At 43.7% G+C, this 17,162-nt stretch overlaps 1 protein-coding gene across 1 annotated transcript in view; it reads left to right on the top strand.

Moving 5' to 3' along the window:
• The window catches only part of ptprfa (protein tyrosine phosphatase receptor type Fa), a 238,747-nt gene that overhangs the window by 203,028 nt on the left and 18,557 nt on the right, over positions 1–17,162 (top strand). Inside the window, exons 22-25 of the mRNA XM_029429417.1 lie at positions 3,092–3,215; positions 3,471–3,646; positions 7,428–7,547; positions 8,172–8,326. Of these exons, the coding sequence (XP_029285277.1) occupies positions 3,092–3,215; positions 3,471–3,646; positions 7,428–7,547; positions 8,172–8,326 (575 nt within the window). The remainder of the gene's footprint in view (positions 1–3,091; positions 3,216–3,470; positions 3,647–7,427; positions 7,548–8,171; positions 8,327–17,162) is intronic.

Here is a 17,162-nt window from a genome sequence, read left to right as displayed (position 1 = left end):
TAAAATATTTTCAGTAGGCTAACATTTTTTTTTTTATATTACAATATCCATCAAAATGACTACATTGTCAATTTTGAAAAAAATGATTACCCAACTGAAAGGTGTTACATTTTTGGTGATAATGTTATTATCATATCATCCAGGACAATTTATTACATTAATAAAAATAAAATAATAATAATAATAATGTATTTTATTAGATTTTTGATCAGGTTAAGTGCATTTTGTTTTACATTTTCAGGCAGAAATGATTACATTACAGTTTGCTACACGGCCTGGCTTTTCCTCTGTCTGTGTTTACCTGCTGGTTGTGCTGGTGGAACTGCAGCTCCGTGACTGTGATTACACTGACATACTCAGTTACTGATCTACACGTCGGTGGAGCACATTAGCAGTAATGTGAGTGGTTTGTCAATGCAGCGGGCTGGAAGCCTTACCTAACAGGCTGTTAAATAAGATTCAACCTGCATTCAACCTCTTCATCCATTGTCATTACTATCAGTTGTAGCCTGGGGGGCTGAGCAGCCGTCCAGGAGGGAAAGCAGCAGGATATTAGAGTCCACGTCGCAGCTTCGTGTGTGTGTGTGTGTGTGTGTGTGTGTGTGTGTGTGTGTGTGTGTGTGTGTGTGTGTGTGTGTGTGTGTGTGTGTGTGTGTGTGTGTGTCATTATTCAGCTAAACCTGCGCCTGCATTCACAGCCAGCAATCACAGGGAGCATATCACGACACGAGCGTCTGTTGTAAACACTACCAACTGAGAAGAGACTCAAATAAAAGTAAAATGAACAACAAAAGTGCACCCAGGTGAGTGTAGATCTCCGACAGGTGTGTCTGTAACAACCACTGCTGTAATGATTGTCTAACGCCTCGTCTAGATGTATCAGACGTGTTTTTCACTCACACATGTTACGCAAAAAATATACTCTCATTTTAATCTTTGTAGCTGTGTGCAGCAGCTCCGTGATTCTCACGGGCATAACTGCGACCTGCATCATTTTAGGCTTCAAGTCTGCGAATATGTGCGTAAACGCGAGATAAATAAAAGGCACTGAATAAATATATTTATATACATTTTGCAACCTAGACAGTTTCTCCGTTCACTTTTGCCCAGCAGCTGGCAAGCAAGACACATGAACTTCTTGGTTAGACACATGAACTTCTTGGTTAGACACATGAACTTCTTGGTTATTGAGGATTATTTTTGCAGTGTTTCATTATTCATCGGCAAACTAACCTACACTGTACATTTACTGCCAATAGACAACTTGCTAAGATTTCCCTCTGCTCTAATCGCCAACTTAATTACACAGTTGCTATGCACTGCCCTATTACAGAATCATATGAATCAGTGTTGATGGAGAACTCCTTGTTAACCTAGGCGTGCAAATCTGGACAGGAACAATTCCTAATCCCTAGCGGAAACAAGATTTCATCTTCACTTGCGGCCCTACCGGCCGGTTACGAAGAGTGTGGAGTCATTGATGGAATAACGGTACAATAAAATGTTTTTTTCTTGGACAAAGTGAAATGTTGACCTGATGGGGGTGCTGGAAGAAAGGTCAGCAGCCCAGACATGCGGATCAAAGCATATTTCACGCTCTCTGCCTCTCCACAGCTTTCCATGAGTGTCTCACAACTAGTGCTACTCCATGTCTTCATGCAGTGACCCCGTCTTAACTGAGTTATCACTTTTGGCTGTATTGGGAAATAAAATCTCTTGATATAATGCTTGTAGTCCACCATCATTCAACTTAATGCATGCTACGGGGAAACATTAATCTTAGACCATTGTTCTAAAACCTTTCTGCTTTGCTTTCCCTTCATCACTGGATCTGTTCTTTGTTAATATCAGGCACTGAGCTGGTAGGTGAAAGGCTGAAAGGGATTTTTGGAGCATCCAAACACTCCATTCTGTATCCAGGGGACTTAAAGATCATCCAGGGCTTTTCATATTATAGAGCCCCAGACTGAGGAAGGGATGACTAATTTGTTTCAGTGTCACATTTATTGGTCTGGACTCTTGGCTCCAAGCTCTGACAGGCTTTACAAAACAGAAAATAATTGAAGTGCTATAGATCGTGTGCATGTGACGTCACGCTTATTTCCCAACCCCTAAATCAACCATGTTGGATGATATACACAACCAAGACGACGCTAGTTCATGTGTGAGTTGCTGCAACGCTTCGGAGTTTTTTTTTGTATTTAAACGTCTAAGATTGAAAGAAAATGCTAATCGTGTCCACAGTGTATAATTGTGGTCATAACGCTACTCGTGACCCAGAGAAACGGTTCTTTAGATTTCCTAAAATCATCAAAAACAACGATCCACAAAAGAGGGATGAATTGCTGTCTACCGAACGCCGTAAGCTGTGGTTTAGCAACATAACTCGTGAGGATTTAACAGAATAAAAAGCACAATACACCCGTGTGTGTGGCGTCCACTTTATATCTGGTAAGAGCTCATGCTAAAGCTATGTTTTCAATGTTCAATGTGAGAACATGCTTCGCTTAATCCAGCCATACAATCACAGTGTGCGAGGATAACATCGCCGCTCTTCTCACTCACAAACCACGGCTTGAGCGGTGTATCTCGAGCTCTTTGAGAGTGATTTACATGGGCATGGACGAGCACCCTGTCATCTTTCACTGGTTTGGTAAGACTACCAACCCAGCCAGAAACAAAGAAATTATAAGCATCTAAGCTCTTGTATGCCTTCATTTGTGCGTTGGTTGCCCACGACGTTTGTAGCACAAGGTAGTTCACAATATCCGGATATTCAATCGGCGGTAATGAATCTAAATCCTCAATATAATCCGACGGCTTTAGCGTGTACGGGTCACGGCCGCAAATTTGGACTTTTTCTCTGAATCTTGCCTTTGCAGAGGACTCCAGGGAATCAACATACTTTGAAGAAGTCGGAGTTGTTGTTGTTCGCTTTAGACGCCATTGTTGATTTGTTATTCATCCAAAATGGAGTCGCACGCATACGTCACACAATTTTGTCACGTGTTTGCACACTACCTATAGTAACAGATGCTCTCTCTTCCTCCCACCTTTTAATATCCCTCTCTCCCCCTCCCCTGTGTGTCAGTCTATTGATCCAGGACAGCAGTTCACCTGGGAGCACTCCAACCTGGAGGTCAACAAGCCAAAGAACCGCTATGCAAATGTGATTGCCTACGACCACTCCAGGGTCATCCTCACACCTGTGGATGGTGAGAGACACTTACTCAGAGAGGCGACTTTACATACCGTAATTCTCAAATAGTGGTCGGCGCCTTGATTCACCTCAACTGCAGAGAACCAAAAACATATTTAATGCAGGTTTATATATGAGATACACCTTTATTTCTTATTATCCCTGTCTTATAAGTATATTTCATCATATTTTGTAAGAAGCACTGCTGTTTTCTGATTGGCTCCCATTTTAATTTGCTAGCTAACTTTGACCAATGTGTTCCCCACTGCAGGAGTTCCAGGTAGCGACTATATCAACGGCAACTACATTGATGGTTACAGGAAGCAGAATGCTTACATTGCCACACAGGGGCCACTGTCGGAGACACTGAGTGACTTCTGGAGGATGGTGTGGGAGCAGAGGACCTGCACCATCATTATGATGACCCGCCTAGAGGAGAAGTCACGGGTGAGCCTCTCTTGCTGGGAAACAGTCAGAATGATACTCTGATGGCAATGGCCTTGGTTTAGTGTTTTTATCAGAAAAGAGGCCAAAAGTGCACATATAAGTACATAAATAAATAAAGCAAGCTCAGTTTTTCGTAGACTTGATAGATAGTTCATCATTATGTGTTGATCAAACTTAAGTCATCCACTTCATCCACCATCTTTCATTGAAACAAAGGTCACCTTTTTAAAACAGAAGCTGAGGTGCATGCAGTCCTAGGCGTCAGAAATGAAAATAGGGGTACACATATGCAAGACAGGAGGGGCGGGAAGAAGGAATGTCCCATACATCAGTAGACTGATCTGCTGAGTTTGGCTCTGCCAAAGCATCACCCCGCTGGTGGACATGAGGTATGAAGCATTCATAGGCAGCCACATGGCAGATGAGAGCGAGCAGGTCAGGGACAGTCTGAGTAATGATTTCAGCCCTCACACTGTTAATAACTCCACAACCAAGGGGCAGAACTGAGTGCCACAGCAGTGTGCCATTATTATTTGTGACAGAGATCAGCCTCTGCTGGAGCCAATAACACCCGTCTGTGGTTCAATACGAGGTGCAAGAAATATTACATACTCTCTAACCTGTTGCAAAGGTAATGACTGCTGCTGTTTGTTTCTGCTGATATGAGGGACTAATGCATTACAATTGTCAAGCCCCAAAAGCAATACAGCTATGTTAAAAATCATGTGATTACTTAGAGACTAATTTATAACAAGTCTACAACTTAAAAGTATAAAGGATAATGGGGTCATTAAAATCAAATGGGCCATTCTCTGGGGAGCAAGAATATCAGATTGCTACAAGACACTTTTTTTTTCTTTTCCCAACTGGGCAAAGGAGGCAACTGCCTCTGGGCCCCAGACCATCATGGCAACACAATCTTCAAGTTCACTGCAATTGATTTTTTGGTTATTACATTGCTGACACAGTTGTTAGACAATATAGCACACTATGGACCAGGGGTGGGCAATTCATTTTCACAAGGGGCCACATAAGAAACCCGATCTGTTGGAGGGCCAAATCAACAATAAATTTAACTTAATTCTGCTCAATATTAATTTTCTTCCATTGTAAAAAGCAGTACATTATATATTTTGATTAGCTGCGACTAGTAATCAAAAGAATAAGGATATTCTCTTCCAATAAATATATGAAATTGTGGAGTGGGTCAAATAGGAAAATACTCCTAGAGAAGTAATAAACAGTAAAAACAATCATTACATCAGTATTTTATGTTAGTATGTTAATCTTCACAAACCAATACTGAAAAGGTGTTTTACAGTACGTAAAGATAAGCAATGAATCAACTTTATACAAAAAGCAATAAGTCCTTTTGATGTTTTTCAGTTCACTTTACTTGTTCAGTGAGAAACATCCAGTCTGTCTTGAGCTTGAACAAGTGCACTGAACTCTGGTTGAATGTCTGAGGTGGATATGCGCAGGACAGCTGACAGGTGACCATCAGTGATAGAGGATCTGTATCTGGATTTGTTGAACTTCATCACTGAGAATGTCTGTTCACATATGTAGGTAGATCCAAAGAGGATCAGAATCTTCTGAGCATGTCTCCTCGTGTGTGGAAAGTTCTCCTCTTTCAGGGAAGAGTAAAACTCAGGCAGTGAGACTGACCTAAAGTGCTCTGACAGAAGTGTGTCAGACTGCAGGTCAATTAGTTCAGGCTGAACATCACTGGGTGCATCATCCACATTGCATGTAAATGGGGGAAAAATCATGTGCATTTCATTCTCAACTGTTTTAAAGTCTGGAAATTGCCTCCAAAACTCACCATGCAGTGCTTCTAACATGGATGAGTACCTGTGGAGGTGATCAGCTGATGGTGTGGCTTCCTTCAGTGTTGGCAAATGGGTGAGAATGTTGTCCTCCATTTGGCTTGAGAGAAGCTGCAACTTTCTCATGAAAGCCTTCACTGCACTGTACATTTCATGCACAAAAAGGCCCTTGCATTGCAGTTTGACATTAGTTCATTCATTAGTGCAGTCACATTTACAGCAAAACCAAGGTCTGCCATCCAGTCTGCATCTGAAAGCTGTGGGACGTCTTTTCCTTTCTTCACACAGAAGTCTTGACTCTCTTCTCTCAGGTCACTCTTTGCCCAGGCTGAGCCACCTGACAGCGGCGTGGCAGCCTATGTCACGATGTTCAGTCTCATTTTCCTCCAAAGGTGCAACGAACTGTCTGTGATTGTAATGCTCTTGCCCTGATGAAGTTAACTATTTTAGTTACAACATCAACAACATGGTTATTTTTTAGAACTGACTTATACAACACTTCCTGATGTATAATACAATGCACAAATACCAATTCTGTTCAGGGTTAATTTCTGTCACTTTATACTGCATTCTCTTCAAAAGTCCAACATTGTTCCCCGTCAGATTTGGACAACCATCCGTTGTCACGCCTGACAGCTTGTCCCATTTCAGTCCCAACTTGTCCACACATGCATTTACCTCCGTGAACAAATCACTCCCTGTTGTTGTCCCTTTCATTGACTGCATGGCTGCCAGCTCCTCCGTGAAGTCCTTAGTTATCCCACGTAGGAAGATGAGTAGCTGGGCAGTGGCACTCACGTACATCGCAGCTCTCATCCAAAGCCAAGGAAAAAAAGTCTAAATTGACCGCTCTGTTCTGCAGCTGAAGCTCCAGATTTCACGCGATGTCCTCAATCATCCTCGTTACTGTGCATCAGGGGCACATTCTCAAATGCCTCCCTTTTCTCCGGACATATGAGTGCTGCATAATCCACCAAACACTCCATGATAAACTCTCCGTCTAGCGATTTTGTGGGATAAGACATAACTTGTGTTGACAGCTGCATCTCTGGATGTGCAATGTTTTGTAAACAGTCCTTGTTGGTTTTGCAGTTTAGCTAGCAAAGCATCCGACTCCTTTTCCCGCTCTTCATCAGACAAGTTCTTGAACGGTGACTGAACTTGTAATCCTTGAACACAGCGAGCTGCGCACCACAAACTAAGCACACGGCTTTACCTTTGAATTCTGTAAATAAATACTTAGCAGTCCATGTCTTCTTGGCAAACGCGGCATTCTGTATCTTTCTTATTTTGGCGTGAGCGGACATTTTGAGGGCTAGCCGGCCAGCATCACTTGTAGTCTTTCACGCGCACGTCGCGCGTACGTAAATAAAGAAAAACAGCACCCTTTTCAAAATAATAGCAACACAGTTAGAAAGTTATTTACACCATGCACGGAATACAATGGTGTTGCTTTTATTTTGAAAAGGGTGCTGTTTAAAAATATATATATATACTTTTTCATATATGTTACGATTGTCCTCACGCGGGCCGGCCAAAGGTGTGGCACACTATGGACAATATAGCACACTATGGACAATATAGCACACTATGGACAATATAGTATATTATAAACAATATAGTACACTATCAACAATATAGTACACTATGGACAATATAGTACACTATGGACAATATAGTACACTCGATCGACTGTTACTTTTTCCACCTGCTGGATAGTCTGGACCAGTGGAGCCGTCGAATGGTGATAATCTACAGTAAATAATAGAGGTCACTCAAAATAAAAGGCCATGGGGTCTTAAAATCAAAATGTTTAATTTAGAGTGGCATTAAAAGTCTTGAATAGTCTTACATTTCTCTTGACCTAAGCTGTAGGAAGCTAGTTATTTTCTCCTCCTTATGTCCTCATAACTTTAACAATAACGCTACTGTTTGTGTGTGTCTGTGTGCAGGTGAAATGTGACCAGTACTGGCCCAGTCGAGGCACTGAGACATATGGGATGATCCAGGTGACCGTGCTGGACACTGTGGAACTGGCTACGTACAGCGTACGCACCTTCACCCTCTATAAGGTAAAAACCCTATATGTTTACTGTGTATATAAAGTATGACTATGTATGGCAGCAGAGCAAGTCCTAACTCATTGACAGCTGAAGGTGGTTTGTTCTGAAAGAGCACTAAAGCCCCTCTCAGACATATACCATGTTAAGTAAATGTAAAGTCATGATGGCATTCTTACTACATCAGACTTGCAACATTTCCATAAAACTTTCTACCTGACACAGGTCTGTATTGAATGCTGTCAGATTAACGTAAAGGCTGCAGCATGCACACATAGGCATAAGGCCATAACAAGAATATGAAGAAGACTTGAAGAAGATAATGTCTTGGTTTCCTGAGAATTATGAATAAAATCTACTTAACTGGATGTGATGATAAATGTTTTGCCATTAATAGTACTCTACCAGTGTACTGCATAATGTTATCATTCAAAAAGGACTCTTTGGAAAGTGTTTCATTCATGCTTTTAAGTGCTGCTCAGAATGCATTTGTGATATTTATTTTCATCATGTGAGATTCTCACTTTAGTCGTGGATCTTTCCTGGTTACATCGGAACCCCTGAAACACTGGCTGTTGCCCCAAGAGGCTTATCGTCGTCAGACGTATGTTAACGTGTGTATGTGCGATCCGACAGAACGGCTCGAGTGAGAAGAGAGAGGTTCGACAGTTCCAGTTCATGGCTTGGCCTGACCATGGAGTGCCTGAGTATCCCACCCCAACACTGTCCTTTCTACGCAGAGTCAAGGCCTGTAACCCTCCAGACGCTGGACCCATGGTGGTCCACTGCAGGTAAGCTACCTCGTACATCAACACAAAGGCCTCAGTATGCATCAAACATAGTGTGTCGGATCATCTAACATAGTCCGAAATCCCTTTTCCATTTGCGTCAAACTATTTGTGTAACTTTCTGAAACAGCACGTCCACATTACGCAGTGATTGGCCAGGTGTGTTGAACAGTGAAAGTAGGTCAGTGCAACACCTGAGTCGCTTAAATAGTGGGTGCTTGAGAGTTCACCTGCGAAGCACCCATGGAAAAATCATATCAAGGGAATACTAATATTGTCAAATGAAGATGAATAGAGAATTAGACAGTGTCAACAAAGAGAATTTTGATGTTTTTCTTGGTTTCGTCCAACAGTCCAATAAGTTGTTGTGCACTGAATGGTTTTATATGTCTGTGTCATTTTGCATCATCTTGTGAACCAACCGTTGAACCTAATTTGCTTCAGTAGGTAGCAGTAAAACAATCACACAATAGCTTACAAAGCAATGCCATTGCAGAGTGAGTTAACTTGTATAACTCAACTCGTGAAGACCATTTTGAAAAATTGATACATTTTTAATAACTTAAAACACACAGAAGTTGTAGCAACTTGCAATGACCAGTGCACAATCACCTGTGATTAAGCCTAATATGCTTATTGGATCAAATGTGCTTCATCAAATTAGTATCATGACTGGCTTTTAGCAGAGATGGTTTGAAAGTGTGTGTCATTATCCCCATTTATATGATTCATTGTGTTGAGACTACAAAGACAGGTAAATCATTCCGCCTTCCAGTGTGTCAATCATTTGCCTTTATTTAATTAATGTTTTTATGCCCTTTTTAAATTCATACAAACATAATGGCAAAACAACAATGTGTTAACTTAAAAAGCAGCGTAAGAAAGCAGCCTATGCTAGCTTTTAGCTTAGTTGGTTAGCTCAACAACTAGTTAGCATCTCATAAAATTGAAAACAACACAATCATTTTAACAGCATTTGTAAAACACATAACTAAAATACAAAAGTAAGTAAATATACACACAAACAGATCTACTCCAAATATCAAAGTAAAACACTCTGTGGGGCTGCACTGAGCTTGTGCACTGTGTAGACTAAAAGCCAACATGGAGGATGCAGCTACTTGGAGAGAACCTTAAAGGTACAGGACCTCAACTTGCCACTACGTGCCACTAATTAACAGCCTGAACAGGCACCATGCACCATGTATCAACAACAACAACAAAAAAGATATATATATGTACGTATAAATATTTACCTCCTGTTAGGTTCCTTCATTTATATATACCACAAAAGTAGACCGTAGATCTTTGGTTATTATTAGTCCTTGCTAATAGAGCTTCAAAGGAGGAAATGTCTCTCATCAATTTGAACTATTCAGCAAGAACTGGTCTAGCTCTTCCAATGACGGAGAATAATCCTTGAAGCAGCAATAAAGCAGACAATACATCACATCCTAGTTCATCTGGAGCATATTGAGGCCTTAGTGCCAGAGGAAAAACACTCTGGGCCCTATCTTACACCTATGATTAATTAAGAGACTTAATACAACCCCTTTGCTCCTTGCTCATTACTTTGGTAAATGGTAAATGGACTACATTTATATATCACATTTACAATCTTTGTGATCACTCAAAGCGCTTTACAGCACATGTCAGCATTCACCCATTCACCCATTCACACAGAGTCAGAGGCTCCATACAAGGTGTACATCAGCTCGTCGGTAGTGATAACCATTCACACACACTCACACACCGTTGGCCATCGGGAGCAATGTGGGGTTCAGTATATTGCCCAAAGACACTTTGACATGCTGACTGCAGGGGCTGGGGATCGAACACAGACCCCACAGACCCTCCGACGACCACTCTACCTCCTGAGCCACAGCCGCCTTTGTGCCCAATTATGCGCTGTTTAACTAACAAAAGTGCCATTGGACATGCCCTGAATGTACTTGCACCATGCACTTTAGACCATGCGATGGAGATCGTTTAAATGTCGCCCTCTATATCCACAATTATGTAAAAATACTAAGACTTTGCTTAACACAATTTAATATCATTGACAGTAATGTTGTCAAAATAATTATATTGTGTCAAAAGAAAAGAGAGAACTACCCAGAAAACCTTGGAAGGGTTATTTGGACATTACACATTGCAATATCTCTCCAAATCACACTTCAAAAAAACAAACTTGTGCACCCTCTTTGTCTACACCTTGGGGCTATTGATAGCGCATCACTTCCTAATACAAAATGTATCAGACGAATACCCAACAAATGCATAAGATATACAAAAATATGGCAACACGCTAGTGTACGTTGATATAAGGTAAGGTATAAGTAGTATTTGTTAAGAGCTCACTGTGTTACACTGGGGTGCGTTGTTGAACGCTGATGTTTTGGGCATGTTCAAAATTACCGGACGTACCCGACGTGTGCTTCAAAAGATATGCAGACGTTACGTGACGTTAGACATACGTGAATACGGAATACGTAGTTTAATATTCCATCCATCCATCCATCGTCTACCGCTTATCCGGGATCGGGTCGCGGGGGCAGCAGCTCCAGTAAGGAACCCCAATCTTCCCTTCTCCGGGCCACATCCTCCAGCTCCGACTGGGGGATCCTGAGGCGTTCCCAGGCCAGTGAGGAGATGTAATCTCTCCACCGAGTCCTAGGTCTTCCCCGGGGTCTCCTCCCAGCTGGACGTGCCTGGAACACCTCCCTAGGGAGGCGCCCAGGTGGCATCCTTACTAGATGCCCGAACCACCTCAACTGGCTCCTTTCAACGTAAAGGAGCAGCGGCTCTACTCCGAGTCTCTCACGGATGGCTGAGCTTCTCACCCTATCTCTAAGGGAGACGCCAGCCACCCGTCTGAGAAAACCCATTTCGGCCGCTTGTACCCGTGATCTCGTTCTTTCGGTCATGACCCAGCCTTCATGACCATAGGTGAGGGTAGGAACGAAGATCGACCGGTATATTGAGAGCTTTGCCTTCTGGCTCAGCTCTCTTTTCGTCACAACGGTGCGGTAAAGTGACTGTAATACCGCCCCCGCTGCTCCGATTCTCCGGCCAATCTCTCGCTCCATTGTCCCCTCACTCGCGAACAAGACCCCGAGGTACTTGAACTCCTTCACTTGGGGTAATGGCTCATTCCCTACCCGGAGTAGGCAATCCACCGGTTTCCTGCTGAGAGCCATGGCCTCAGATTTGGAGGTGCTGATCCTCATCCCAACCGTTTCACACTCGGCTGCGAACCGATCCAGTGATTGTTGAAGGTCACAGACCTATGAGGCCATAAGGACCACATCATCAAAGAGCAAAGAGCAGCGATGAGATCCTCAGGTCACCGAACTGCAACCCCTCTCCTCCACGACTACGCCTCGATATCCTATCCATGAAAATCACGAACAGGATTGGTGATAAAGCGCAGCCCTGTCGGAGGCCAACATTCACGGGAAACGAGTCCGACTTACTGCCGAGTATCCGGACACAACTCTCGCTTTGGGCGTACAGGGATTGGATGGCCCTCAAAAGTGACCCCCTCACCCCATACTCCCGCAGCACCTCCCACAGTATCACCCGGGGGACCCGGTCATATGCCTTCTCCAGATCCACAAAACACATGTAGACCGGATGGGCGTACTCCCAGGCCCCCTCCAGGATCCTTGCAAGAGTAAAGAGTTGGTCTGTTGTTCCACGACCAGGACAGGAATCCGCATTGTTCATCTTCAATCAGAGGTTCGACTACCGGCCGAACCCTCCTTTCCAGTACCTTGGAGTAGACTTTACCAGGGAGGCTGAGAAGTGTGATACCCCTGTAGTTGGCACACACTCTCTGGTCCCCCTTTTTAAATAGGGGAACCACCACCCCAGGTCTGCCAACCCCTAGGCACTGTCCCAGACTTCCACGCAATGTTGACGAGGCGTGTCAACCAAGACAGCCCCTCAACACCCAAAGCCTTCAGCATTTCTGGACGGATCTCATCAACCCCTGCGGCTTTGCCACTGTGGAGTTGTTTGACTACCTCAGTGACTTCCATCAGGGAAATTGACGATGATCCCCCATCAGCTTCCAGCTCTGCCTCAACCATAGAGGGCGTGTTAGTCGGATTCAGGAGTTCCTCAAAGTGCTCCTTCCACCGGCCGATAACCTTCTCAGTTGAAGTCAGCAGGGTCCCACCCTTGCTGTACACAGCTTGGATGGTTCCTCGCTTCCCCCTCCTGAGGTGCCGGATGGTTTTCCAGAAGCACCTTGGTGCCGACCGAAAGTCCTTCTCCATAGCTTCTCCGAACTTCTCCCACACCCGCTGCTTTGCCTCTGACACGGCAGAAGCTGCCGCCCTTCTAGTCCTTCGATACCCTGCAACTGTTTCCGGAGTCCTCCCGGATAACATAACCCGGAAGGACTCCTTCTTCAGTCGGACGGCTTCCCTGACCACCGGGGTCCACCACGGTGTTCGAGGGTTACCGCCCCTTGAGGCACCTAAGACCTTGAGACCACAGCTCATCACCGCAGCTTCAGCAATAGAGGTTTTGAACATCGCCCACTCAGGTTCAATGCCCCCAACCTCCACAGGGATAGCTGAAAAGCTCCGCCGGAGGTGTGAGTTAAAGATCCCCAGGACAGGGGCTTCCTCCAGACGTTCCCAGTTCACCCGCACTACCCGTTTGGGTTTACCAGGTCTGTCCAGAGTCTTCCCCCACCCTTTGATCCAACTCACAACCAGATGGTGATCAGTCGACAGCTCCGCCCCTCTCTTCACCTGAGTGTCCAAAACATGCGGCCTCAGATCAGATGATACGATTCCGAAATCGATCATTGACCTTTGGCCTAGGGTGCTCTGGTACCACGTACACTTATGAGCATCCTTATGTTCGAACATGGTGTTTGTTATGGCCATTCCATGACTAGCACAGAAGTCCAACAACAAACGACCGTTCGGGTTTAGATCAGGGAGGCCCTTCCTCCAGGTGTCTCCATCGTTTCCCACGTGTGCGTTGAAGTCTCCCAGCAAGACTACAGAGTCCCCTACTGGAGCCCCCTGCAGGGCTCCATTCAGGGTCTCCAAGAAGGCCGAATACTCAGAACTGCGGTTTGGGGCATAGGCACAAACAACAGTCAGAGTTTCCCCCCCATAACCCGAAGGCGTAGGGATAAACTCCAACGTAGCGGCGCTCAGGCAGGGGCTAGTGAGTATCGCCACCCCGGCCCGACCTCTCACACCTTGGGCAACTCCGGAGAAGAATAGAGTCCAACCCCTATCCAGGAGTACGGTTCCAGAGCCAAGACTGTGTGTGGAGGTAAGCCCCACCAGATCCAACTGGTAGCGATCCACCTCCCGTACTAGTTCCGGCTCCTTCCCCCACAGACAGGTGACGTTCCACGTCCCCAGAGCCAGCGGTTTTTCCCATGAGTGGTGGGCCCACAGGATGGATGGATGGGTGGCACCACGTAGCTTCTTCGGGCTGTGCCCGACCGGGCTCCGTGGCAAACCCGGCCACCAGGCGCTCGCTGTCGGGCCCTCCCTCTGGGCCTGGCTCCAGACGGGGGCCCCGGGCTTCCTCCGGGCAGGGTCTCTCCTTTCCTTTCCCTTTCTTTCATGAAGTCGTTTTTGAACCATTCTTAGTCTGGCCCCTCGCCTGAGACCAATTTGCCTTGGGAGACCCTACCAGGAGCACTAGGCTCCAGACAACACAGCTCTCAGGTTCATAGGGACACACAAACCTCTCCACCACGATAAGGTGATGGTTCCCAGAGACATACGTGAATACGGAATACGTAGTTTAATATTTACCTACGTAAATACAGTACGTGAATACTTACCTACGTAAATATAGTACGTAAGTACCTACGTGACTACGTTAGAGGAACGTTAGATGTCGGCTACGTTGGCTGACTGTGAATCCTACAGCCAATTTATTGATAACGAGTGGATGCCCTATTCCTACCCTATGTTAAGATTATGCCTGACGACGGAGTAACTTATTAAACATGTTTCTACAGTACAGCTAGCGTTCAGCATTCTAGCCATTCTCCAGCATCAGCATGACGTGAACCAAATGGCACTTTTCCAGCTCCGTTGGCCAGACGCTCTGATACGTTTTAAATAGGTTTGTGATAAGCTATCAATGTTTGACATACGTATAATAATTTGTTATGTATGCGTCAGCTATAACACCGCTGTGGAAAAGTTGGACGTATTTGGACTCTGACACATTTTGAGCTAATTTTCATATACGCCGGCATATGTTTCTGCCATACGGAACTGTGTGACAGGGCCGTATGTCTGCCGTGTTCGGCGTATTGTCTGCGTCCTTCAAACGATCACAACTTACCCTTAATTTATATCAACGTATTGCCGGTATTTTGTATGCGCCGGCATACGTTTCTGCCATACAGAACTATGTGACAGGGCCGTATGTCTGGTGTGTTTGGCGTAACGTCTGCATCCTTCAAACGATCACAACTTACCCTTAATTTATATCAACCTATTGCCGATATTTCGTATGCATACGTTTCTGTCATACGGATATGTGAGACAGGGCCTTTAGGATATTGTTATAGAACAGCTACAGCCAATATTCAATATTTAGAGGAGATGTGTTCAACACTGCAAAGGGCTTCTGATCAGGGAAGTCTGTTTTTTGTTGACTTCAATATAGACTTTTTTTTATCACAAACCTGTTCATTGAAAAGAAAGCTGAGTGAATCTTTGTCATTTATCTCAGCTGATGCCTACCATGCAGGACGAAGATCAGCAACATCTATTGACCTCATCTTTACTTATGTTAAACAATTGTGTTCAAAGTCTGGATCCATTTCTGTTGGTTTCGCCGACAACTATTTGGTGGCAGTTGCCAGGAAAGTCAGAGTTTTTAAAGTGGGAGCGAGAGTTGTTCATCAGAGATCTTTCACATCCTTTTGTGAGCATGATTGTATTAGGTGCATAAAGCATGTACAATGGAGCAGTTATTTACATTGTTGTTGGAGGTGGCTGCATAAAATAGTGCAAGCACATAATGGTGCAATTATAAAATGCAGGAATAAGTAAAAAATATACATAGAGAATAAAACAAGATAAAAGTGAATGTAAAATTAAGTACTGTACATTATAGTATGGGGAGGTATAGATGAGACAGTAGGGAAGGAGGAGGGTTAATGGTTCAGAAGGACAGAAAGAAAAAGGTGGCAATTATGAGTGGTGATGCAGCTGATTGGAAGTCATACTGTCCAGTTAGAAACTAAGTAACTCAAATTAATTATGAGTGAAAACTTTAAATTATATTCCACGCAAACCAAGGGATTTGCTTTTGAAGTAGATGGTAATTATATTTCAAAAACCTTTGAATCATTATTTTGTGGAAAACGTTGAAAAGCCCAGAAACTGAATGACAGTATTGTAACGTTATGATCTGAACATAGGAAGTAGGACACACATGCACAATCCAGCGGCAACTCGTGATATAGGTAAAGGTAGTGATGGCAGTGTGATACTGAAGCTTCAATATGTGCTTCAAACCCAGAACTACAATTCCATAGAACCACTGCTTCGAAGCTTGCTTCAAATCATGTGACATATAACGTCCGAAGCAGTAATTGCTTCATTGCCTGAATGAATCACTGGACTGGTTCGTGGTCCAATCAGCTGATTCGCTGGCACTGCCTCATTTCGATTCTGACAGGTTGAGACAGTTTTAAATTTGAGCGCCTCAACACTTAATAACCACAAATTTGTGAGTTGTTGGTATTGCGTTTGTATTAGATCATTATGGAGCCAGCCAACTAGCAAAACAATTTGTATGCACGCCAGCATCATCTGTTCCTTGTGAGCAAGTAAAGAAATTAAATCTACATCCCACATTTTTATACACTGCCCCAGTAGCGCAGCTCGTAGAGCAGGCATCCCTCATTCAAACGCTTCCCGCAGCAGCCCGGGGTTCAAATCCGACCCGTGACAATTTGCTGCATGTTATTCCCCTTCTATCTATCCAATCTTAAGGCATATAAATTCCCAACATTTTTTCCCAGCACTCTGTTCTCAATAACACATACACACAATCTTTATTTTTAAATAGAACATGATATTCAGTCTTAGATGTGTGCGTCAAATCATTTTCAAGGCAAAGATACTTTAAATCCACTGTATAACTAAACTGAAATAATTAACTGAACAATTGAAGCATTGTTTTATGAAAGATAGTGGCTGTAAATTTGACCTTGAGCCGGTTAATGTCGAATTGGTACAGAAACTTCTGAAAGGCTTAACTGGTAAAAACCCATCAGGACTAGATGACCTGGATGGGGAACTTTTCAAATTGTCATGATTTTAATCAAAGTTTAAAGGAGGGAGTGGGCCATAAAGTTCACCAAGCATTCCTTTAAACAAAAAACAAAGGGAAACATTTACAGGTGCCAACAGCTGCATTATTAGTATTATTCCTGTATTTAGTAAGATGATGGAAATGGTGTTTGATCAGGTTTCACATTTTTCTTCAGGTGACCGACCAGTGATGTAGTGATATAGATGCTAACATACAACCAGTATGTTAGCATCTATATCACTACACCACTGGTGCTTGATTTGATTTGATTTAATTGACCATGATATACTCGCAAACTTGCAGCTCATGGTTTAAATGTTTCTGCTACCTGAAGCTACCTGACTGATAGAATGCAAAAGGTCTTCTTTTTAGTACGGTGTACCCGAGGGAAGACGCTTAGGACCATTCTCTATATTAATCAATGATGCCACTTCTTTTAAATATGGATTCACTGTGGTTTATTCATTTACTCATGCTTTTTAATTTTGTTTTGCAGAAAAATAGATGAGATTAG

The sequence above is a fragment of the Cottoperca gobio genome, chromosome 4 (genome assembly GCF_900634415.1).
Source record: "Cottoperca gobio chromosome 4, fCotGob3.1, whole genome shotgun sequence".
In the NCBI taxonomy this organism is placed as follows: domain Eukaryota; kingdom Metazoa; phylum Chordata; class Actinopteri; order Perciformes; family Bovichtidae; genus Cottoperca; species Cottoperca gobio.
The sequence above is the reverse complement of the archived record's forward strand: the minus strand, read 5'-3'. Positions and strand labels throughout refer to the sequence as shown.